The 22,769-nt window shown below is 41.8% G+C and overlaps 11 protein-coding genes and 1 non-coding gene across 12 annotated transcripts; 4 read left to right on the forward strand and 8 right to left on the reverse strand.

Annotated features, from left to right (window-relative positions):
• Positions 1-105: 105 nt before the first annotated feature.
• On the forward strand, positions 106-1,770 carry NSE5 (Smc5-Smc6 complex subunit NSE5; the record flags this gene model as incomplete). The annotated part of the gene is made up of 1 exon (XM_446671.1): positions 106-1,770. One exon carries the CDS (start codon positions 106-108, stop codon positions 1,768-1,770), a length of 1,665 nt encoding a protein of 554 aa, XP_446671.1.
• A 148-nt stretch (positions 1,771-1,918) lies between these two features.
• tK(CUU)2 lies at positions 1,919-1,991 on the reverse strand. Its single transcript has one exon. It is a non-coding gene; the product is annotated as a tRNA-Lys (tRNA).
• A 1,155-nt stretch (positions 1,992-3,146) lies between these two features.
• Positions 3,147-5,747, reverse strand: GVI51_G06985 (uncharacterized protein; the record flags this gene model as incomplete). The annotated part of the gene is made up of 1 exon (XM_022600350.2): positions 3,147-5,747. The coding sequence occupies one exon, from the start codon at positions 5,745-5,747 to the stop codon at positions 3,147-3,149; it is 2,601 nt and encodes an 866-aa protein (XP_022456058.2).
• A 1,088-nt stretch (positions 5,748-6,835) lies between these two features.
• GVI51_G07007 (uncharacterized protein) lies at positions 6,836-7,660 on the reverse strand (the record flags this gene model as incomplete). Its single annotated transcript, XM_446673.1, has 1 exon — positions 6,836-7,660. The coding sequence occupies one exon, from the start codon at positions 7,658-7,660 to the stop codon at positions 6,836-6,838; it is 825 nt and encodes a 274-aa protein (XP_446673.1).
• Positions 7,661-9,284: 1,624 nt separating this feature from the next.
• Positions 9,285-10,248, forward strand: YML6 (mitochondrial 54S ribosomal protein uL4m; the record flags this gene model as incomplete). The annotated part of the gene is made up of 2 exons (XM_446674.1): positions 9,285-9,305; positions 9,412-10,248. The coding sequence occupies 2 exons, from the start codon at positions 9,285-9,287 to the stop codon at positions 10,246-10,248; spliced, it is 858 nt and encodes a 285-aa protein (XP_446674.1).
• A 955-nt stretch (positions 10,249-11,203) lies between these two features.
• On the forward strand, positions 11,204-12,165 carry RPS18B (40S ribosomal protein uS13; the record flags this gene model as incomplete). The annotated part of the gene is made up of 2 exons (XM_446675.1): positions 11,204-11,253; positions 11,772-12,165. 2 exons carry the CDS (start codon positions 11,204-11,206, stop codon positions 12,163-12,165), a joined length of 444 nt encoding a protein of 147 aa, XP_446675.1.
• A 440-nt stretch (positions 12,166-12,605) lies between these two features.
• Positions 12,606-13,643, reverse strand: YOX1 (Yox1p; the record flags this gene model as incomplete). The annotated part of the gene is made up of 1 exon (XM_446676.1): positions 12,606-13,643. The coding sequence occupies one exon, from the start codon at positions 13,641-13,643 to the stop codon at positions 12,606-12,608; it is 1,038 nt and encodes a 345-aa protein (XP_446676.1).
• A 588-nt stretch (positions 13,644-14,231) lies between these two features.
• On the reverse strand, positions 14,232-14,819 carry TSA1 (thioredoxin peroxidase TSA1; the record flags this gene model as incomplete). Its single annotated transcript, XM_446677.1, has 1 exon — positions 14,232-14,819. The coding sequence occupies one exon, from the start codon at positions 14,817-14,819 to the stop codon at positions 14,232-14,234; it is 588 nt and encodes a 195-aa protein (XP_446677.1).
• Positions 14,820-15,036: 217 nt separating this feature from the next.
• Positions 15,037-17,865, reverse strand: USA1 (Usa1p; the record flags this gene model as incomplete). Its single annotated transcript, XM_446678.1, has 1 exon — positions 15,037-17,865. The coding sequence occupies one exon, from the start codon at positions 17,863-17,865 to the stop codon at positions 15,037-15,039; it is 2,829 nt and encodes a 942-aa protein (XP_446678.1).
• Positions 17,866-18,138: 273 nt separating this feature from the next.
• Positions 18,139-18,615, reverse strand: RCF1 (respiratory supercomplex assembly factor RCF1; the record flags this gene model as incomplete). The annotated part of the gene is made up of 1 exon (XM_446679.1): positions 18,139-18,615. One exon carries the CDS (start codon positions 18,613-18,615, stop codon positions 18,139-18,141), a length of 477 nt encoding a protein of 158 aa, XP_446679.1.
• Positions 18,616-18,882: 267 nt separating this feature from the next.
• NHX1 (bifunctional K:H/Na:H antiporter NHX1) lies at positions 18,883-20,739 on the forward strand (the record flags this gene model as incomplete). The annotated part of the gene is made up of 1 exon (XM_446680.1): positions 18,883-20,739. The coding sequence occupies one exon, from the start codon at positions 18,883-18,885 to the stop codon at positions 20,737-20,739; it is 1,857 nt and encodes a 618-aa protein (XP_446680.1).
• Positions 20,740-20,871: 132 nt separating this feature from the next.
• NDC1 (Ndc1p) lies at positions 20,872-22,707 on the reverse strand (the record flags this gene model as incomplete). The annotated part of the gene is made up of 1 exon (XM_446681.1): positions 20,872-22,707. One exon carries the CDS (start codon positions 22,705-22,707, stop codon positions 20,872-20,874), a length of 1,836 nt encoding a protein of 611 aa, XP_446681.1.
• Between the last annotated feature and the right edge of the window lie 62 nt (positions 22,708-22,769).

Raw genomic sequence — 22,769 nt, forward strand, 5'->3', positions numbered from 1 at the left:
AGAACGCATGGCATAGTTGGCCATTGCTTTTACCGGAGTTTGTTATAGCACAATAAGCCTATTCTTGCGGAGCAATGAGAATACAGTTATAAAAGAGTAGGGAGGATGAGCGGAGTTTCTGTTTCTGTGGAGCATGTTGTTGGCAATCAAATAGGTAAGGGACTTCCACACTATTTTGTAGAGCTTGGAGATAAAGATATAACAAGCTTTGAGACTCAGAATTCACTTTATAGGGCTGAGGATTATGACCATTTGCTGTTCTGTTTGGAAGAGCGCTGGCAAGATGGCGACTCTGCTTTTGATCCTCTGTTTGTACCGTCCTTTGATATCATAATTGTGCTATTCACTTTGATAACTGTATCGGATCACTACAAGGCTACTGTATTGACTCGCAATGAGCCTTACAACGTAAATAGAGTATCATACAGTAAAAGGGCAATCAAAATTCTAAGAAAGTACTTGCGCATTTTGCAACAATTCGATACTACCAGGTACGGAACGTATAAACTGGAGCTTTTAAGGTGCCAGATGTTCTTAGCTATCGAAACAGTTAACCCACATTTCAAATATTTACAGAACTGCAGGTCAGTGAAAAATTCCACAAATGAGAATGTTTATTATAAACCGGATGCAATGCCAGAGAATATTATAAGGCGCGGCATAGTTAATCCTTATCGTTCTTTTATCAGTTGTGTGGAAACTAAAAATCCAATTTTTGGTAATATACCAGTAAATTTCAAACTTAGTCAAAGAGGAGGGTTGAGCAATGCCATTTTATGGACACTAGCTAATTCGATACAAGAAGATGATCTACTGTTCCATGACGCTTATGAGATATGGATACCACTATTCGACATCTTCATAAGTATACTAGAAATACGTCAAGCATATTTTTTAGAGAATGAGATAGTAAAGAAGATTTCAAAGGAGTTACGCATTCAAAAATTGATGGAAAGTCCAATATGCCAATTTCTTTCATTTGTCGATTCCATAAACTTTAACCCACTCTTTTGCGAATACGTGTTTGTCAACTGTGATTACACATTAATTAATAGAGATGCGGCACTCACTATACAACCGGTGTATAAAGGCGAAACACAGCCAACTGAAGTGTACTATCAGAGGGTAAAGTATACCAAACAGTTCAAAGCAAAAGTCTCAATGAGGATAAGGAGGCGCTTCATCTCTTTATGCTTCAATATTCTTGGCTCTGTACCAACGGGATTACATTTACCGAAACCAAGAATACATAAGAAAAGGCTATTAGTAGAAATGTCAAGAACATTGAGTACATTCCAAAACATTGTCGAATTTGAGGAGTTCTTTACTTTTGATTATGAAGAATTTATGTTCCACCTTATAGAGAGAACGTTATATGAGCTCTTCAAGCAAGATAGAAGGACCATTGTCACAGAAAGGCCTTCATTGATTAGTGGGAAAGATGACTTGAAAACCTTCTTTAATGAGATATTAGCACTGTTTAAGGCGGGCGCTTTTACGCCTGATGTCAGAATTAATGGATTACCTCCGCATGAAATTATAGACAATGCAGGCCATGTCAAAAATGAGAAATTACGCCTTCAAAAGATTGATGTCTGTATATGTACAATTTTGAGAAATGTATTACAGGGCCAAGCTAAACCTCTATTAGTAGATTGCAAAAAACTTCTAATCAAGGTATCCAAGCGAATTAATATCGCGAATGAGAAAAGACTAGAAATAGATACGGCATTTCCACAGCTGAAACCATTTATAGATTCATTTATTTAGAGCAATCAGAAATATAATTGTACAGCGACAAAACTAAGGGATGATTGTTCATTTTTATAAAACTTACCAATGATACTGGCCAAAGTGTCAGACCTTGTAGATAAATTCAAATATAAAAAAGTTTGCAAGAGGACCAAAAAAAGTAATAAGCCCTGTAGGGGGCTCGAACCCCTAACCTTATGATTAAGAGTCATACGCGCTACCGATTGCGCCAACAAGGCTTATTAAATTGCGTTGTCAGAAAAAACTTTAAGACAACTATATTCGATAGTAAACAATTTTGCTATGTAAGATACAGGGTACGAGTTCGTCACAGGTATTCAGCGGATTATAGCCGTAGATCGGTACGTATCACGGGATGTAATAGTTTGGATAATAGAAATACAGGTCAGTAATATATAAACGGTTCGGACTTTCACTTATGTGTCACAGAAGAGGAACCTAATAAGTCTATGTGACTTATAAAGACTCGTTCTTCGAACAAAGATTCTCCTGGTTTAACTTAAAACTTATAACTCTGAAACAATAGTAATGTGTGACTCGATATAAGCTGAACTTGTACCAAGTATCAAAACTAAAATGTTAAATGATAATAAGTCTTATTAGAAAACTAGAATAAGCTTTTTGGTATTTCTTATTACTGTTCTTATTGTGATCTTTCTACTGAAAGAATAAGGAAAGTATAATAATACAATTTACTGAAGAAACGAATTTTAATTCTCACGTCTGAGAATTCGGATGCTATTTATATCCTTCTCGGATTAGATAACTTATGGCCGAATGGAGAATCTTAAGATCTCCTTTTACCCCGCGGAGTTTCCTTTTAGTTGGGGTAAGTAATTGGGGTAATTATTTTATTAAGCGCTTATCTGATCTTGAGGTTAAGTCACACCTTGCTTCAGATTTGATTCGTCATATGTACGTCATGCTAACATAACTTTAATCTCCGCATCTTTAATTTAGTGGGGCACGCTGCTAGCTATTAGGCGGCATCCGTTTATGCCCCACAAGGTTCCCGAGGTATCTTATGAGATACCTCGTCATGTCACGTCAATTCTCCACTTTCCTACTTCTGAGGTTTCTCCTTATATGTTGCCGGCTTTAAGGATACATCTCATCCGTCAATCAAGTGTGAACTGAATAACATGACTTATGCATGACGCACACTCATCAGAGCGTTTAGCTTCCTACAACCTTACGAATCTACTTAAATAGGTCACATGTAGTGCACTAATATCATAATGCTTACACGCCCCCGTTTAAAAATGCGCTGGTCCCACAGCGTACAGGAGGAAGATAATACAGGTTATTGATTAGCAATATACGGCGCGTAGGTTATGAAACAATGATTCGTTAGCAAGTAATTAAACTAAAGGTTATAATCGGGCTAGAGCTTGTTTGAGGGAAATGGTTGTATCAAACATGTCCATCCTTTGCTCTAGGTGTGATAAAAGCGGTTTATCTTTTTGATCATAAATTGAGTAGTCCCAAGGTTCGCAGTGGGCCCATTGCGCGGCCATGCGCCAATCGTTATGTTTCCAGTCGACATTGATAACGTTCGTGGATTCATGGGCCACGGAATCGGCTTTGGCAGTATCGATTGGAGGGACGTTCCGCTTAGGTAGGAGCTTTTTATAGTATGGTCTCATGTGTCGGATGTGAAATTCTTTTAAGTTTCCGTCGAGGCGGTTGTGTGTTCGGACAAGGTATGTTTGGTCAGTCTTTTTCGCTTTGATTGTGAATGGACCGTACCACACGTAGTGTGGCTTTTTACTGATTTGTTTTAACTGATTGTACTCATCTCGCTTAGGAGGTTTGTAGACAGATTGATGCACTACCACTTGATCTCCCGGCTGATAAGCATGTGTTTGATAGTTGACGTTGTTTTTAAGGGCTTTCGCGGCGTTCTGATCAGCTATTTTCTGTTTGATTTTCAAATATAGAGCCTCTTGAGCCTCTTGATGTTCGTCAATCGTAGGGTGATCTGTAAGTTTGTATGGTGCATTATCGCCTTGCATTGGCATATAGTAATTGATGGCTAAAGGATGATATCCTTGGTTAGCGAAAAATGGTGTGGTATCGATAGTTGCTTGATACGAGTTGTTATAGGCGAATTCGGCTAGTGGTAAGTAGGTTGACCATTTTGTTGGCGAATGTGCCACTAGTGTGTTAAGTATTTCTTCGATTGTGCGGTTTGTGCGTTCGGCAAAACTATTGCTTGAGGAAGACGCAACTGTCGTATAATCACGATGAATTTGTAGTCTGTTCATGACAGCTGTCCAGGCTGTGGCGGTGTATAAAACATCGTTATCTGATAGTATTCTGAGAGGCCTACCGTGTAATTTTATGATATTCTGAATGAATATATCTGTCAACATTTCAGCTGTAAAATCTTTCTTTCTGCATGGTATGAAATGTGCCATTTTTGTGAAATTGTCAACGATTGTTAAGATACGATCATATTTATTATCACCGCTTGTTTTAAAAGCATCGATAAAATCGATTGAAATTTCTGACCATCGCTGATTTGGTATAGGGTGTGAGTGTAATGGGCCATATGGATGTGTCGTAGGGTGTTTACCTTTGCGACATTCGGGACAACGTTTGATGTATTGTTTGATGGAGTCGAGCATATTAGGCCAGTAGAATCCTTTTAAGAGATGTTTATATGTGGTATCGGCACCACGATGACCGAATAACGGGGTGTCATGATGTTCTCGAATGATCTCATGCACAAGTGTTTTCGGTATACAAACTCTGTAGACGACATAATCTTGTTTATCCTGGTATACTAGTATATCACCGAAATATCTGAAACGTCTGACTAGTTCGAAGTATTTGCTTGGTATGGGACGGTTAGGGTCGCGAATGTACTGTGCTATATTTTCATAATAAGGATCTTTTAATACTTCGGCGTTGATAGTTTCGATCGTGACGTTCTTTAAGTCTTTTATCGGTCTAGGATCGAAAAAGACTTTTGCTAGGTGCTGGGTTTCAGGACTGTTTCCTTGTTTGTTATTTACGTCAGTGTGATCGCTATCAATTTCGATAAGGTCATTGTCAGTTGAGTCCGTAATTTCAGGTTCGCCAGGAGGGCGTGATAAAATGTCGGCATGGTTTCGGGGACCGGGTATATATTTAATCTCGAAATCGTAATTAGCCAAGACTTCAGCCCATCGTGCTAAGCGGGGACTGAGTAATGCTAATCGGTTAAGGTTAACGTTGGTTTTGTGATCTGTGTAGATAATAACATGGCTACCTTGGACATAGTGTGTCCATTTTTTGAGTGCAAACACAATGGCATATAATTCTTTGTCTCGGATGTGCCATCTCGTTTCATATGAATGAAGCTTATGACTTAGGTATGCTATGACACCTTTTGGTTTTCTGCCATCTTTGTATTCTAATGTTGCACCGATGCAGTTGTCTGAAGCATCGACTGTCATAGTAAGCTGGTAAGGTGATTTAGGGTCAAATGCTATTAGAATTGGTGCAGAAATCAAAGCATCTTTTAAACTAATAAAAGCGTTGTGACATTCGGTTGTCCATTTCGTATTTTTCTTCGCGGCAAACTCATAGAGTGGTGAAGCCATTTTCGAAAAGTTTTTGATGAAGCGACGATAATAATTGGCAAGGCCTAGGAATCTTTGGGCATCTTTATAGTTACGTAATATTGGCCATTGCTTGATAGCGTTTATCTTTTCTGGGTCTGTGCTAATCCCATTTGCATTGATCACGTGTCCTAGGAATTGGACTTGAGTCAACATAAAGTGGCATTTACTCTTTTTAGGGTAAAGGCTGTGTTTACGTAGTTTGTCCAAAACTTGGGAAATGTGGTGTAAATGCTCTTCTCTGGTTTTTGAGTAGATTAAGATATCATCGAGGTAGACAACACAAAATTTCGATATATATGGGCGAAGAACTGCGTTCATTAGTCGTTGAAATGTGGCTGGGGCATTGGTAAGGCCAAAGGGCATAACGTTCCATTGGTATTGTCCTTCGTGTGTTATGAAGGAAGTTTTGTAACGGTCGGGTTCATTGACTGATACTTGATGGTATCCTGAAATGAGATCAAGTTTACTGAATATCTTGGCTCCATGCAGACTGTCTAATACATCTTCAATAAGGGGCAAAGGGAACTTTGATTTAACTGTGGCATTGTTTAGTCCACGATAGTCAACGCATAGACGGCTGGAGCCATCTTTCTTTTTGACAAAAAGTACTGGGGCGGCGAATGGTGAGTCTGATGGAGATATTCTTCCTGAACTGATAAGTTCCTTGATTTGTTGTTCGAGTTCGGCCCTTTTGACTGGTGAAAGTCTGTATGCGCGTTTAGCGATAGGTGCCGTACCAGGTACTAGTTCGATCTCATGTTTGACAGTTGTAGTAGTGGATGTGGGAGGTAAATCGTCAACGATCAGGTCTGCATATCGGTCTTGTAGTTCTTTTGGTAATTCGGTAGTAGAAACGTCGGACGTGGTAACCCATAGTAAGTATTTCTCATTAATTGGATTTCTTAAATCATGGTCCAATCCGCGTGTCGTTTCTGCTATTGTTGCCTTAGTTGTAGATCTAGAATCATTACCCTGTTGCAGAATTTTTATGAAAAGTTGGGGGTTGTTATTAATAAATGGTGCTCCAAGTATTATGGAAGGTTTGAGTTTTGTAGGGACGACATAGAAGTGTTGTTGGTGTTGCTGGCCCGATAAGGTAAAGCTTAGTTGAACTTTATGCTTTAAGTATCTGTGTTCTCCAGTGGCAACAGTTAGTTTAATTGGGGTTATTGTTTCATATTTTATGTTTGAAAATCCGGCGAGTATGTCGGAACGGATTAAATTAGTTGAGGCGCCTGTGTCTAGTAGACACGTATGTGTTTTTTGTTTGTTAAGACAAAATTTAATTGGAATTTCGAAGCGATTGATAGGTTGTTTATTTTCATAGTCATATTGTAATAGTTGATGTTTTAGGATAGCAATTTGTTGGGATGGAGAAATGTGTGGACCATCTTCAACAACAGATAGAGAATTGATATAAAAATTAGTATAACGTTGTTGAGATGGGTTAGTTAGTTTTTTGTATTTTTGTTAGAGGAAAATCCTCCGCCTGAACTATTATTGTTTCTGCGGTTATTGTTGAAACGTTTAGGATTGTACCTACGTTTGTTAAACTTATTCTTATACTTATTCGATTTGAAATATTTTTCTTTAGCTTTGCGCTTCTCGATTTCGTTATCCAATTCATCGAGAATGGTGGAAGGAGATGGCCAATGAAGGTCGTCGATTTGACGTTCAATTCTAGGAGGTAAATAATGTTTTGTGGCATAAATGGCACAAGTCATGTTTTCTTCATCACAGATGTTTTCAAATGCATCGCGAGCACGTCTTAGCGAGGCGGCTGTGATAAATTTTGGGCGATCAATTAAATTGACATGCCTAACAGTTTCTTTTGAGCTTCTCTCATAGTGGTTATCAATGGCCTTCAAGAATGTCTTGATGGTAATACGCGAAGGTAGGTCCTCCCTTATTTTAGTCAAATCGTATTTTATATCATCGTCCGTAGCACGTCTAATGTTATTGATTAAGACTTTGTCTGGTAAGGTGCGGAATTTTCTAACCGCACCGCGCATGTCTGTCAACCATTCCTTACGTCTGGCATTGCTGCGGGCTATCTTTTTTGTGAGGTGTTCGACTTCGTCTTTCAAATAATGGCGTAGTTTGCTTTCTTCTTCGAGAAGGTCTGAATCAGGTGGGTAAAGATCCAATGATGAGTCATAATCTGAGTCGGGGGTTTCAGAAGGACGGGTGGTCCTTTCTGGTTCCTCAGCAGGACGGGAGGTCCTTTCTGGTTCTTCAGCAGGACGAGTATTCCTATTAGATGCGGGCGCTACCATGTAAGATACAGGGTACGAGTTCGTCACAGGTATTCAGCGGATTATAGCCGTAGATCGGTACGTATCACGGGATGTAATAGTTTGGATAATAGAAATACAGGTCAGTAATATATAAACGGTTCGGACTTTCACTTATGTGTCACAGAAGAGGAACCTAATAAGTCTATGTGACTTATAAAGACTCGTTCTTCGAACAAAGATTCTCCTGGTTTAACTTAAAACTTATAACTCTGAAACAATAGTAATGTGTGACTCGATATAAGCTGAACTTGTACCAAGTATCAAAACTAAAATGTTAAATGATAATAAGTCTTATTAGAAAACTAGAATAAGCTTTTTGGTATTTCTTATTACTGTTCTTATTGTGATCTTTCTACTGAAAGAATAAGGAAAGTATAATAATACAATTTACTGAAGAAACGAATTTTAATTCTCACGTCTGAGAATTCGGATGCTATTTATATCCTTCTCGGATTAGATAACTTATGGCCGAATGGAGAATCTTAACATCTCCTTTTACCCCGCGGAGTTTCCTTTTAGTTGGGGTAAGTAATTGGGGTAATTATTTTATTAAGCGCTTATCTGATCTTGAGGTTAAGTCACACCTTGCTTCAGATTTGATTCGTCATATGTACGTCATGCTAACATAACTTTAATCTCCGCATCTTTAATTTAGTGGGGCACGCTGCTAGCTATTAGGCGGCATCCGTTTATGCCCCACAAGGTTCCCGAGGTATCTTATGAGATACCTCGTCATGTCACGTCAATTCTCCACTTTCCTACTTCTGAGGTTTCTCCTTATATGTTGCCGGCTTTAAGGATACATCTCATCCGTCAATCAAGTGTGAACTGAATAACATGACTTATGCATGACGCACACTCATCAGAGCGTTTAGCTTCCTACAACCTTACGAATCTACTTAAATAGGTCACATGTAGTGCACTAATATCATAATGCTTACATGCTACCAAATTATTTGATATTAGTATACAGATATTGTGTCAGTATTTGTTGATGGTATTCCAAGTTATTGACTGTAACCTCCTGATATGATATTCTTGAAGTAAATAGGCAAATAGAACAGAACAAGCTCTTGAAAGTGGGAGTTTATGAAGTAAAAGTCGATAAACTGTACCCTTAATGTCAATTTGATGTTAATAAAATTCAAAGGTGTGTTTGTCCCCTAAATAATTCAGTTATAATATTTATTTCATATATAACAACCTGGGAAATTATGTAAAATAACTGAGGATATTATTTTATATTTAGGTCGGTTACTGTTACATATGATGTTACTTCCAAAATATCATCTTAATTATTGAATGAGGAGCGAACGAATACAAGCTTGAACTATTATTGTCCTGCCACCATTGGTAATAACACGGTAAAACAGAAACTACAGAAAATAATTATGTATTAAAACTCTTCAACATTGATATATACACCTTAAAAAGTAACATCACTATTAACGTAGCAGTAATCTGGTAGGAGTTTGGCCCGTTAATCATCATTGTTGCGTTGAGGGCTAAAAGGATTACTGGTAAACATTATGCAGTATAGGAACTGAAATAGGTTCTCATGATTCACTAATCAGTAAAGTAACAGTACAAGGAAACTAACGAGATGAGCAGGTCTGCGTTAAAAGTATGTCCCCTCCCTTCCTGTCTGATGTGAATAAATTCGTGATGCGATGAATGATTTACTAACATATAACCTATTTTGCTTTGATGCGAGATAAAATATACTCTAGAGTGTTGATCGATTGAGACTTGTTATTAACACAAGCAGGAACTTTTCTAGTGAAGCCGCTGTTCTACCAAACGCTGCACCAAGACCAAAGTACACACTGGCCACAGTTAGAAGTTTTCCTTCATTGGAACCTAATTCTTTTATACCAGTTTCCGCAAATGTGTTATCACTGCCATTAAGAAGAGATATATTGTGGCAGGCAGTAGTCTATGAGAATGATAAGAGACGTGTGGGTGCGTCAAATCCACCAGGTAGAAGCGACAAAGGGTTTTCTAGGAAGAAGTTGCTACCTCAGAAAGGTAGTGGTAAAGCCAGAGTAGGTGACGCTAATTCTCCGATTAGACACAATGGTGGTAGAGCACTGGCAAGGACTGCTCCAAATGACTATAGTACTGAGTTAAACAAGAAAGTATACTCGACGGCCTTCTTCACTGCGCTGAGCCACCAATACAAGCTTGGTAACTTATTTGTGATAGGGAAAGAAGGTGAAATTGCTAAAAATGACGTGGAGATACTAGACATAGATCTTGGGCAAAAACCTGTGCCTTCTGACAAGATCAAACCAAATAAGATGGCGGAACTGGAGAATGAGTACTGTGAGATGTATTTCAAGAAATTCTTGGCAGAGAATAATCTATTCAAACAGAGATTACTCTTTGTCACCAACGAGCCACGAGAGAAATTGTTACATGCCTCTGACAAGTACAAGGACAAAATAGATATTATTCAAAAGGAACACCTGGAAGTTAACGACATACTGAGAGCAGGTAAAATATACATCGAACTCGAAGCATTGAAGGGCATCTCTGCAAAGTATATGTCTTACCTTGAGAATTGATCTTAGAAAAATAAGTGCACTAATTTTCAGGAAGTCTTTTCAGCGAAGTGATCCGAAATCTGTAAATAATCATAACTATCAGCAAAACAGACATGCCCAAAGGAATACGTTTTTGAACTTTTCATAATACACAACTATGTATATACTAGAGATATATTCCAATTCCACACGTATAATGAAATTTCTACCACGCTGATCGTATATAGCAATTACACAAGCATGATCATGTAGCTATTGACGTACCAGAGATTTGTGACTTCAAAATTACTAACACCCAGACATCTAAACATCCAAACATCCAAACATACTCCCGTTTGCTTGTGTTCTAGTTGAACTCAGCAGGAAACTATCCCACAAATTTCTTTTTCAGGACCTGCCAGAAAACTTGGGCCAGGGGGGGGGGGAAATCAGCCCAGCCTGTTGGGAAAACAGGAACTGCTGGACCTACCAGTGTTGCACTGACAGGCGAGAGGAGGTGTGGGCCTAACTAGAGCCCGGACCCCCTTGACGGGCTTACAACGACCACTCAACCACACAACAGACCTCAGAAACAGTATGTTACCGTTAGTACTCTAGGCTGGATCCAGGCAGAAGGAGCCGTCTGGGGTTCATCCTACTGCTTCCACCACCAGGAAGGCCAGGCAGAGGCAGTTGATTCCTTCCCTCTAGAGTTAGTACCTAACTGTCAGTGAGCTAGGCGGAGGGGGGAAACTGCCACTTCCCTGACTTCACCACCACATCGTCTGACTACCCAGTACGTTCCCTCATTGGAAGTTCCCACCAATTTTTCACTTTTCCACTATGGAGCTGCTAGCTACCATTCCTACTCATTGGGCGTTTACCATAGCTATAACTGAATTTAGTCGCATACATATATTAGAATATATAATTTGCATTAGTTATTGGGCGTTTAGTAACATTTAATAACCGAAAACACAAGTGTAGAAGATCAACAATGTCCTCCCTAGTTGTCGCTGAACAAGGTTCTTTCCAACACATTTTACGGTATGTTTCCCCATCGATTATAGAATAGATAAGCGAGATCATAAGGCAAACAATAGATTGTGGCTGCTACGTTAGTGCAAATGAAATTGGTGGATGTATCAAGATTGAAAAATGTATCAATAGAAAAACGTGAAATATGGTCCAAACAACAGATAATAGTGCCTCGATACAATACAATACAATACAATAGAATGCAAATGTAATTCTGATATCAACATGAAATATAAAAAAGACACTCCAAAGTATTCTAAGATATGAAAATTAATACAGAATAAGAATAATCCAGGTAATGCTAATATTTTGGTTTTTGGCCAGATACGAAGTTATGCGTGAATAACAACAATGAATATGTTTTACATGAAAACAACCACGACATCAAACTCCTTTGAATTATGAATCTCAAGTTTTTTCCACACTATGAATAAATTACTAACATATCTTTATTTTTCTTACTTTTGAACCATCTAATATACCAATAACAGTGGATAAGAAGGTAAAAAAATATTACATTTATACAGTTTGTTGAACACTAACGTTGACGGTAACATCAAGATCGTCTACGCCTTGACCACCATTAAGGGTGTTGGTCGTCGTTACGCCAACTTGGTCTGTAAGAAGGCTGATGTCGACTTGAACAAGAGAGCCGGTGAATTGACCCAAGAAGAATTGGAAAGAGTTGTTCAAATCATGCAAAACCCAACTCAATACAAGATCCCAGCTTGGTTCTTGAACCGTCAAAGAGACATTGCTGACGGTAAGGACTACCACACTTTGGCTAACCAAGTCGAATCCAAGTTGAGAGACGATTTGGAAAGATTAAAGAAGATCAGAGCCCACCGTGGTATCAGACACTTCTGGGGTTTGCGTGTTAGAGGTCAACACACCAAGACCACCGGTAGAAGAAGAGCTTAAGCTCATACATTATGTGCATAACTTTTATCTTTTATACACAATAACAAGAAAAAATTTTTACTAATTTAAAATTTAAGCTTTATTATATCATCCACAACCTTTTCTCTTTATAAAAATAATCCCCCCCACATATATACAATAATTAATCGACATAGGTTCTAGTCAGACTACTTTATGTGGAAATAACCATGCAACTGGTTACAATTCTAGCCAAGGGTTAAGAAGGAGTCATTGAGTCTCTTTTGCAAATGTACATCAATTTGTTTTTAATATTTATAAATATTTATTAAATGCTGAATAGTATCATAATAGTTTTACAACTTCGATTCCTCGAAAGGAACGAAACCGAATTGAAAATAATAATGGATATGCTATATATGTTTGTGTCTCAACGAGGGATTCATTTCAAAGGTCATTATTTGGTGGTCCAAGCAAAGCAATTAGTGCTTGACGTTAACGTCTAGTGACTTTAAAGGTTCTTTCTTTACTTTTGTAACTTTCTTGCTCTTTGAAGGAGATGTCAAGTTCTCGTTATTGATCAGTCTGTTGACTCTTCTATTTGGGGAGGTCTTCACTGGAGTCAAAGTCTTGTTAGAAGCATCCAGGTGGAAAGTAAGTGCCTGGCTTCTCTTTTTTGTAGGGGATTTTGGTCTTGGCGACAGTGGTGCCTTCTTTGGCGACGAAGTGGAGAGAGGCAATGCAAGTTGTGGGACGCTTTCGGAGTCATCGCAAGAGGAAGTGTCTGTAGAGATGTTGAAATCCTCGGAAGGTGTTCTGGATGCCAAGGGCGTAGTTGATGTTGTGGAGCCGTTGGACCTTGATCTGTTGTCAGCGATGACCTTGTGTCTCTTCATGGCTTGTCTCTTGTTCTGGAACCACACCTGGACGGCTTTCTCAGTCATGTTACAACGCTGAGCAAGGTTGATCCTGGTCTGCTTGTCCGGGGTGCTGCATCTTTGGAACTCCGCCTGCAGGATATTGAGCTCCTGGGATGAAGTACGCCTTCTCTTTCTGCGGGCCAGCTGTGCGTTGTCAATCTTGGGCTCCTTTGTAGGGAAGGTCTCCTGGGAGTGTGTGATGAACGCAAATGCGCGCTTCTTATCGTCACTGGACGGGGTGCTGATAGCGGCCTTCACTGCCGAGATGGGCGTGAGTATGTTATCCAGCTTCTTGGACTTTGGCTTGGTAGCGAGCGGCGTAGCGGAGACAGGCGTAGCTGCTGGTGTGCTGGGTACGGTGTGCTGCACAGTGACCAGTCTGGGCTTAGGCGCAGGAGTGGCAAGGTAGTTGGCGTGTGGTGTGTGCATAGCGGAGGCGATGGCGGTGTAGCGCACGCAGCTCTCCACCGACTTCGGCCTGGCGACGTGCTGCGACAGGATCGGAGGCAGCCTAATGACTCCCTGGTTGTCGCATTGGAAGTTAGAAGTCAAGAATGGGGACTTCTCCTCGTGTATAACTGTGTTGAGGGCGGGCAGCATATTGTTACTGAGTGTGGAGTAGTATGCAAGTATATTTGTGTATTTGTTTATTTTATTATTGGCTTTTTAATGGTTATGTGTATTTTAATTCTGCAAGATGTAGAGGTGAGAAACATAAGCTCTTATATATGTTTGGAGAGGGGAGTGGAAAGATAAACAAATCGATAACAAGTCCCGTTTAGGAATCGAAATGGCGTTGGTGTGTCCATGGTATGAAGCCTGCAGGCACTTATAGCCACAGGCTACATAGACTACATAGAATACATAGAATACTTAGACTACACAACAGGTACTGTCCCAAGAGCTTATTTAAAACTATAATTGAGAGAGCACCAATTGCCAATTTTGTATTTCCCACTAACGGTATGCGACGCGAACACGAAAATATTGGCATTTGGACGAGCAACGCGACGAAAACAGGATGAAAAATTTCAATTACCCGATTGGGTTAAAGACAAACATGAATAGACTATGTAGTATAAGCAATGATCAATTAAGATTGATCATTGCTTATACTGAGAGAGGGAAGGAAAGAATAGCAGGATATATTTTTGAGTTTATTTACTTGTACGGACTAGACTAGCTGCATTATTTGACGTTCTTGAAGTACTCCTTGGAGTCCTCGACGGTTGGCTTGATGGTGGCTGCGCCTGGGGTCCAGTTGCATGGCAAGACGGTACCGTTCTTGTCGGTCCATTGGAAACCTTCGACCAATCTCAAGGCTTCTTCGACGTTTCTGCCTACTGGCAAGTCGTTGATGGTAATGTGTCTGACGATTCCCTTAGGGTCGATGATGAACAGGCCTCTCAAAGCGATACCTTCTTCCTCGATGAGGACACCGTAGTCGCGGGACAAGGTGTGGTTGGTGTCGGCTAGCAATGGGATGTCGACTGGGCCTAGACCACCGTCTTGTCTTGGGACGTTGGTCCATGCCAGCAGGGAGTACTCGGAGTCGGTGGAGGCGAACAAGACCTGGGCGTCCAGGGCTTCGAAGCGCTTAGCGGCCTCAGAGAAGGCGACGATCTCGGTTGGGCACACAAAGGTGAAGGCCAATGGCACGAAGGCTAGCACGACGTACTTGCCCTTGTATTTGTCCAGGGACACTTCATCGAACACACCGTCAATGACGGCGGTCTTCTTGAAAGTAGGAGCAGGCTTTTGAACTTGAGCGACCATTCTTGCTTTGTATTTGCTTAATACGCTGTGGCGTCCTCCAGACAAGGTTACGTAAAATTCTTTACTCGAGAACCACTTCCCTATTTATACATTTTCGTCGCTGCCATCCCATTGGCCATCGAGTCCCCTTAGTGATCTCAACCGTTAAATTTCCTCGTACACACATACATAGCTACATACCCAATTGGTGCTCTTCTCGAACCTGCTCTTCTCGAACCTACTCTTCTTCTCGAACCTGCACTTGCTCTTCATGGTCGTGCTGATCAGCAGTGTCCACTACAGTATGCTCTTCATGGCCTTGAGGCTGTCCCTGTTGTTGCTCTTGATCAGCAGTATGTGATGCTGGGTGCTCTTCAGGATCATGAGGCTGTTCCTCTTGCGATGGCTGTGGGGCCTGTGGGGCCTGTGGGGCCTGTGGGGCCTGTGGGGCCTGTGGACGTTGTACCAATTGCTCTCTTCTCTGCAGGATTGACAGCGTCTTTTCCTTTACATACGGGAAGAACAGTAGGATGAAAAGTACGAGGTTCTTAGGGATCGCCACAAACACGCTATCTCTGCTTGGATTTGGAACCACATGCTCGAGACAGGTATCTAGCACCTGCTGATGCTCGACAAAGTCAATGATACGGCCAACTTTGTCTACTACTGTGGTGGTGAAGCTCGGAGACGGGTTGACATGCTTGACGTCCCGCCACAGCAACACCAGGAGATCATCCCACATCTTCTTCAGAGGTGGGTTCCTAACCAACCGAGTACGTCTCGCTTTATATCTCTCCAGCGTAGCATTTAACAACACATACATCTTCTCCAGGAGCTCGACGTTAGCTTCGCTCTCATCTTTACTTAACCTAATAAATATTTCACGCATGTACTTCAATTGCTCCTCTACAGGTATCACTGGAGGAACAACCTCCCCTTGGCCATCTGCATTTTCTTCTTGCACTTCAGTCTCTTGACTACTCTCGCTGTTAGACTCAGAGATGAGACCAGCTGTGGTATATAGTTCCTGCCTTATACTCTGCAACTCTGCGGGCTCGATAATTAGCCTCTTCACAGACTTCTCAAGGTGGTCCCACCCTTTGACCCCGACAGAGCTGAAATACTGTCTCGAAACTCGACGCATCTCTACATGCTCCTCAATCGCCTTCAACTGCTCCTCATTCACCTCATTTAAATGCAAGTAGGCGGCCCACATCACCCATATTTCATGTGTGTTCCATACTGCCCGGGCAACAAGCAAGAGTACAATAAGGTAGCTGTATTTGGATGGCACCAGCGGACTGAACTCATAAAGAATGAACACAGGGATTAAGGCATTGTAACCAACGAGATACAAAGTTCTGAAGACTAAGAGACCTAAACCAATAAATTTGCCAAAATAGCGTACCATCCTCTGTTTGAAAGTATCTGGACGAACTGATGTTCTACTGGCTCGATCATCCCTATTTTGCCTTCTCACCCTTTGGCCTACCGAATTAACATTCTCGTGACCGAGCTCTATATTAGAAGAACTAATTGCCGAGCCATCGCGACCTACTGTAATAGAATTCTTCTTAATCTTTATACCAAGTGATTTTTCTAGGCGAGCAATGAAATCCTTTGATAGGTTAACCAGTTCTTTACTGTTGTTATCATAATCATAGTCAAAGCTAGACATTTCAAATTCTTTGCCATCGATCTCAAGCTTAACGTCTCTCTCATTCAAATATTTACAATTCACAAACACCTCCTTATCTTCTTCGACTAACAGACATTTCCAGTATAACTCACCCTCCAATGGGACAAGTTTCCTGCCTTCCTCGTCGAAGAACTCTAATTCTGGTTCATTGGCCATAGCTTCAAATGGCGATACAGAGCGCAGATTGCTGTTCAACCTCTGCAGAGAAGGCGTGGCCAAATTCTCTGATGTAGGAGTCCTCGTCAATGCTGGAGTATTCAGTCTTGTAGATGATTGCACATAGTCGAACAAGTTGGGGTTGGAGAAAAGCTCACTCCAAAACCCTGGTCCCGCTGGCTCATTAAACTCTTGGTTGATCTGTACATGCAGCTTATATGTGCCAGAAGCCTCAGAGCCATACTCTATACAGCTCATTATCTTTGATCCATTTTCTTTTAGTAGGTTACCCTTGTATACAAGTTTTATGTCTTCAACCGAAAGGCTTAGTGTATGTGTGTAGACAGAACAGACAAATTCTTTGACATCTCTCACTGTTGTGTTCTCATCAAATTTCATGCTTCTAATGGAGAGCACAGAATCAGAAATGAACTCCAGCGTGTCACCTTCATCTTCTTCCTCTGTTTCGTCCTCGTTATTCTTCAATTGTCTCTGTTCATGTGCACAGTTAAACATTATTGTAATCTTGGCTGCATCTGAGGGTAAAATGTCAACTCCAAGCAGGTCCAGCAACGTCAGTGAATCATAGCAGTGTGGATCAAGGTCATGTAAAAACTTGAACGGGATGTGGTTACCCTTTATCAAGAAGGCCAATAGATTATGTGTGCTGTGCTTCTCCATTAGACCACACATATTCTTATCCTCATCCTCTTCATATCTCACCAGTTTCTTAACCACTTCTTCAGCTAGTACATTCATTATTCCCATCTGCTTCAAGTCCACTCTTTCCACTATAGTTGTGGCGATCTTATCCAGAGAGAGAGTGTTAACTTCCAATCCCACAGTGACAAACTTACCAAAGTACTCGGGGCTATAGGCCAGCTTGATATCCTCACCGGACCTGTGCGCGTACCCACCTCTCTCTAATGTATGCACAAACTCCAGCCTGATGAATGATGGCACATCCAGCGATGCATCCGCATACGAATAGGTCCGCAGCGCCTCCTTCAGCGAGAAGTAAAGCGGCAGAACAGTGTCCTTATACTTGAGACCACACTCATCCACGGGCTCCACGGGCTCGACAGCACCCAGCACCAAGTGCAAGTACTGCACCAACCGACTCACTTTGGTCTCCGGAAACACATTCACATTCAAAGACCGGTCGCCGTGATAGACCCTAAGCTTCCAGGGCTTCCCAACTAGCAAATCCATACTTTACGTAGTCCTTTCAGTGATCAAGTTACTGTCTCTATCTGTTATCTGTATGGGCAAGCTCTCTTGTTACATTAGCAAGCTGTTTTTAACTTTGAGTGGCCCTTTTTGATTAAATTTCGCCTTTAAAGTTAGAAGGGCAGTCCAGCATTACTATCGGCAACATCAAGACAGGCATAAACAAACTTCATTAAATAGTTGATATTTACAATAAGAGATAGTAAGATGGGAAGGCGCATACATATAGACTATATACAGTAGAGATACAGAGTTTCACTTGGACGCCTTGGCCTCCAGCTCCTTCAATTCCTGTTCGAGTTTCTGGATGGCAGCCTCGTTCTCTTTGGTCTTCAATCTTGCGGCCTCGGCCTTCTTCTTACGGTCCTGGGCCTCGGCGTCTCTGCGCTCCAGCTCCTTGATCCACAATTGCTCCCTGAGCTTGGCCTTCTCCTTCATCTGGTCCTCCTTCTTCTTCTGGTCGTACTTGTCCTTACCGTATATGAACGACCCCGCAACCAGTGCGGCCAGCGTCGCAGCCTGCAGACCCACTCTCCACCTGAAGTAGAACTGCGTCTTCTTCCTGTTGCCTATACGCATGTTCTGCGCGGCCAAAATAACAGCACCAGTGGTCAGCAGCGTACCAATGGGCACCAACGGTTGCTGCTTGCAATGGTACACAATCTTGTCCGCAAACGACAATTCCTCCACATCAGCATCCTCCACATCAAAACTACTAGGTAACCGCGACATTTGTACTCTACTTTTCTTCACGCCTTGTGCTGTAGAGAGCTTAAAAGATGAACAGTAACTTCAGACCTCTTATCTTTATAACAACCTTCCCCCCCCCCCTTCCTTGAACAAATCCCACCCCCAGAACTGACGAAATCCCACTTTTGTCACTTTACAGCTCAGAGCCTTCTCAATCTGATGCTTGTTTGCAGTTAAAAAGGGAACCTGAACAACCCAGTCCCTTTCTATCATGGCTTCGATCAGACAACAACAACTGCGCATCTATCCATGAAACACTACAAGTTGTACCTGCTGCTGGCTGGTGTCTATGCCGAGACCGTCGTCGGGCCGCTGGACGAGGACTTGCCCTCGATGGAGCCCGTTGCTGATCCAGAGCTCAGTCCGGTCACCGAGGAGATGTTCTCCTCCTGGGCGCTGTTCATTCTGCTGTTCCTGCTGATATCAGCGTTGTGGTCGAGCTATTACCTGAGCAGGAGGCGGATCAGGGCGGTACACGAGACCGTGCTGTCTATATTCTACGGTATGGTCGTGGGGCTTATCATCCGGATGAGTCCCGGGCACTACATCCAGGACACCGTGACGTTCAACTCCTCTTACTTCTTCAACGTGCTGCTGCCGCCTATTATCCTGAACTCAGGCTACGAGCTGAACCAGGTGAACTTCTTCAGCAATATAGTGTCCATCCTGACGTTCGCCATACCGGGGACGCTGATATCCGCAGTGGTCCTCGGGACAATCCTGTTCATATGGACTTCGCTGGGCCTCGAAGGCGTCAACATATCCTTTCTGGACGCACTCTCTGTGGGTGCCACCCTCTCTGCCACTGACCCGGTGACTATCCTTTCGATCTTCAACGCTTACAAAGTGGACCCTAAACTGTACACCATTATCTTCGGCGAATCGCTGCTGAACGACGCCATATCCATCGTCATGTTCGAGACATGCCAGAAGTTCCACGGCCAACCCGCTAAGTTCAGCTCATTATTCGCTGGTGCAGGGCTGTTCCTGATGACTTTCTCCGTCTCGCTGCTGATCGGTGTGCTGATCGGTATGCTAGTGGCATTGATACTGAAACACACGCACATCAGGAGATACCCACAGATAGAGAGCTGCCTGATACTGCTGATCGCTTACGAGTCGTACTTCTTCTCCAACGGGTGCCACATGTCAGGTATCGTCTCCTTACTGTTCTGCGGTATTACATTGAAACACTACGCTTACTACAACATGTCTAGAAGAACGCAGGTCACAGTGAAGTACATCTTCCAGCTGCTGGCAAGACTGTCTGAGAACTTCATCTTCATATACTTGGGCCTGGCGCTGTTCACAGAGGTCGAGCTGGTCTACAAGCCTCTGCTCATCATCGTCACGGCCATATCCATCTGTGTAGCACGGTGGTGTGCCGTGTTTCCTCTGTCGAACTTCGTCAACTGGATTTACCGTGTGCGCACACTGCACTCTATCAGACCATCCGTCGGCGAAAGCATCGCTGTCCCAGATGAAATCCCTTACAACTACCAAGTCATGACTTTCTGGGCCGGCCTAAGAGGTGCTGTGGGTGTCGCCCTGGCGATGGGCCTCCAAGGTGAATTCAAATTCACATTGCTAGCAACAGTACTGGTGGTCGTAGTGTTAACTGTGGTCATTTTCGGTGGTACCACAGCAGGTATGTTAGAAGTCATGAATATCAAGACAGGCTGCGTGGACAATGGCGATCCAGAAGAGGACGAATTTGATATTGAAAATGTTGGCGAAGATCCGCTCGATGACGAACCATTACAATTTAACGCTAACTCCAGAAACCTGATGCGACCATATACCGACTTACCAACCCCTGTGGGTAACGTCAGAGATTTCGATGAAAACGATTTCCCATCAATGTCTGCAACACCAGACCGGATGTCTGAACAGGCTGCTAGTTCACAGAGGCCTTCTGGCGAACGGACGAACTTGAAGGATGCCATTGGAAATATGCTCCGGACTGACTCGCAATGGTTCCAAAATTTCGATGAGCAAGTCTTGAAACCAGTGTTCTTAGACAGTACTTCTTCCCCCATGACAAATAGGGACGAAGGTTTGAACAGTAACAGAGATTCTCCTAGATTTATGTCATCTCGTAAATAATTTATATAGAATGATAAACAATTCCGCATCTAATATTAGTAGCTTTCTTTGTTATGAAGTATATACTAGTACAAGCCTTTCCTCGAAGGCGAACTCATGTCAAAGTAATGCATTATTCCAATTAACTCTGAATTACATGCTCTCGGTATTGCAGATATCCAACACCCATCTACTTAGTCTCAAAACATCATCATCGAGGTAAACCTCATTTAGTAATGCGTTATATTTAAGGACAATTTCCAGGAATGCACTAATGCATAAATTGTATAGAACCGAGACAGCGTCTGGTCCTTGCTCAACTTCTTTATTAAACAAAGTAGCGGTTAAACTAGACTTAGGATCCCAGTCAGCAAATCTTCCTAAAACGCCTACTGACCTTTCCAAAACCTTGAGTACTTCACCGACTGAAGCAACAACAACGCCTTTCTGATCTTCTGCATGCGATTTAACTAAAAATCCCATCAATGCAACTACTGCGCATCCATTACAAGATGCCAATGGTACTAAAATATCAGCCTGCCTCTTCTTGGATGATAAAAATACATCAAATATTGACGCCAAATCAAGCTTTTCGTCCTTACTCTTGGTGCCTGAAGGGAAAAACACGGAGCTCAATTTGCCTCTGATATAAAGATTAATACCTCTAATAAATTTCACTATAGATGGCTCATGGGTTATGATAGGCTCATCATATCTGTGAACATGATCGAAAACAAAATCATCTGTTTGATTTATTCTGGATTTCTTATTAGAAGTGCGTTTATTTTGAATCAAGATATTTTCCATCTTTAAGGGTAGCTTGTTATTGTGATCAGACTCTCTAAATGACTGTGAAGTTATACCGTAATTCAATGAAGATGGTTGTGCCATACTTTCAGGAACATTGCCAAAAAGTTCATCCCTAGCATGGTCATTAATCGAGTTCGTAAAAGATCTTTCTGGTCTCTTTGATTTATTTGGTTTGTTTTGCAAGGTTTCCAAGAATTTTATCACAGAGGTGTTTGATTGCTCAATAACATCAATACACTCTTTTAATATGATATTCCACAAATTCTGATTTCTATAACGGGTGTGATAAATTGGATCTCTCAAAGAAACGCTCATAGCAGTGGCACGATAAGACAATTCTTGAAATGCAGTTAGTTTCGTGAAAGGCTTCTTTGAGCGGAGACCATCGATTAAAGTCTCGATTGGTGTTGATGAAAGGGTTGAGATTGGCTTGCCCTTGTGCAGACAGCCAATGCTCATGTGAGAATCAAACCCCAAGTTAATGAACTCAAAGTTCAGAAAAACGATGAACGATAGAAACGTCAATTTCAGTACTGTTGAGATATTCAAAAACCATGTCGAAGAAGTGAATCCGAACACGAAAGGATGCAACAGCAGGAACGCAGTGGATAAAATACCGCTACGGACTGCAATGGTGCCCAGTTTCGAAGTAATGTATTCCTGTGGTGGCTGGAATTGGCTATCAAAGCTGAAGGACAACCTATCTCTATCAAATAATATATGTTGAACTGTGTAGAAAAATGGGAGCACACACCATGTCAACAACCTGCTGTATATAGATTCTGCAGGACTAATGTTCACACTTCCTCCAAGTACAAGCCCCACAAGGACACTTGCCATAGTGTACACGGCGAGGAATATCAATGATTTCAAAGAGAACACCTGGCCCAGTACGTATGTGATGTCGTTTCTGTATCCAAAGGATTGGACGTGCATATAGTTCTTTCTTGCCACTATTATCAATAACGAGGCTATATTAAGCACCACAAACTTTGGGGTAAATAGGAAAAGAGACTCTATCAATGAGCTGTCTCCTTTGGTCAGCACAGAGAACACCAGAATCTCGAGCGTAGAGGACGTAACAAACAGCCGCGTCACAAGGTGGTTAAACCGCGTCTTACATATATCCGTAAATATGGCATGGTAGCTGTACCTCGAATTCAGCACCGGAGCTTCCATCCTCTCCAATATTTTCGACTTAGAGACTCCGCCAACAACTTTATGATCCAATTACCTCTAAA

Source organism: Nakaseomyces glabratus, chromosome G (genome assembly GCF_010111755.1).
Source record: "Nakaseomyces glabratus chromosome G, complete sequence".
In the NCBI taxonomy this organism is placed as follows: domain Eukaryota; kingdom Fungi; phylum Ascomycota; class Saccharomycetes; order Saccharomycetales; family Saccharomycetaceae; genus Nakaseomyces; species Nakaseomyces glabratus.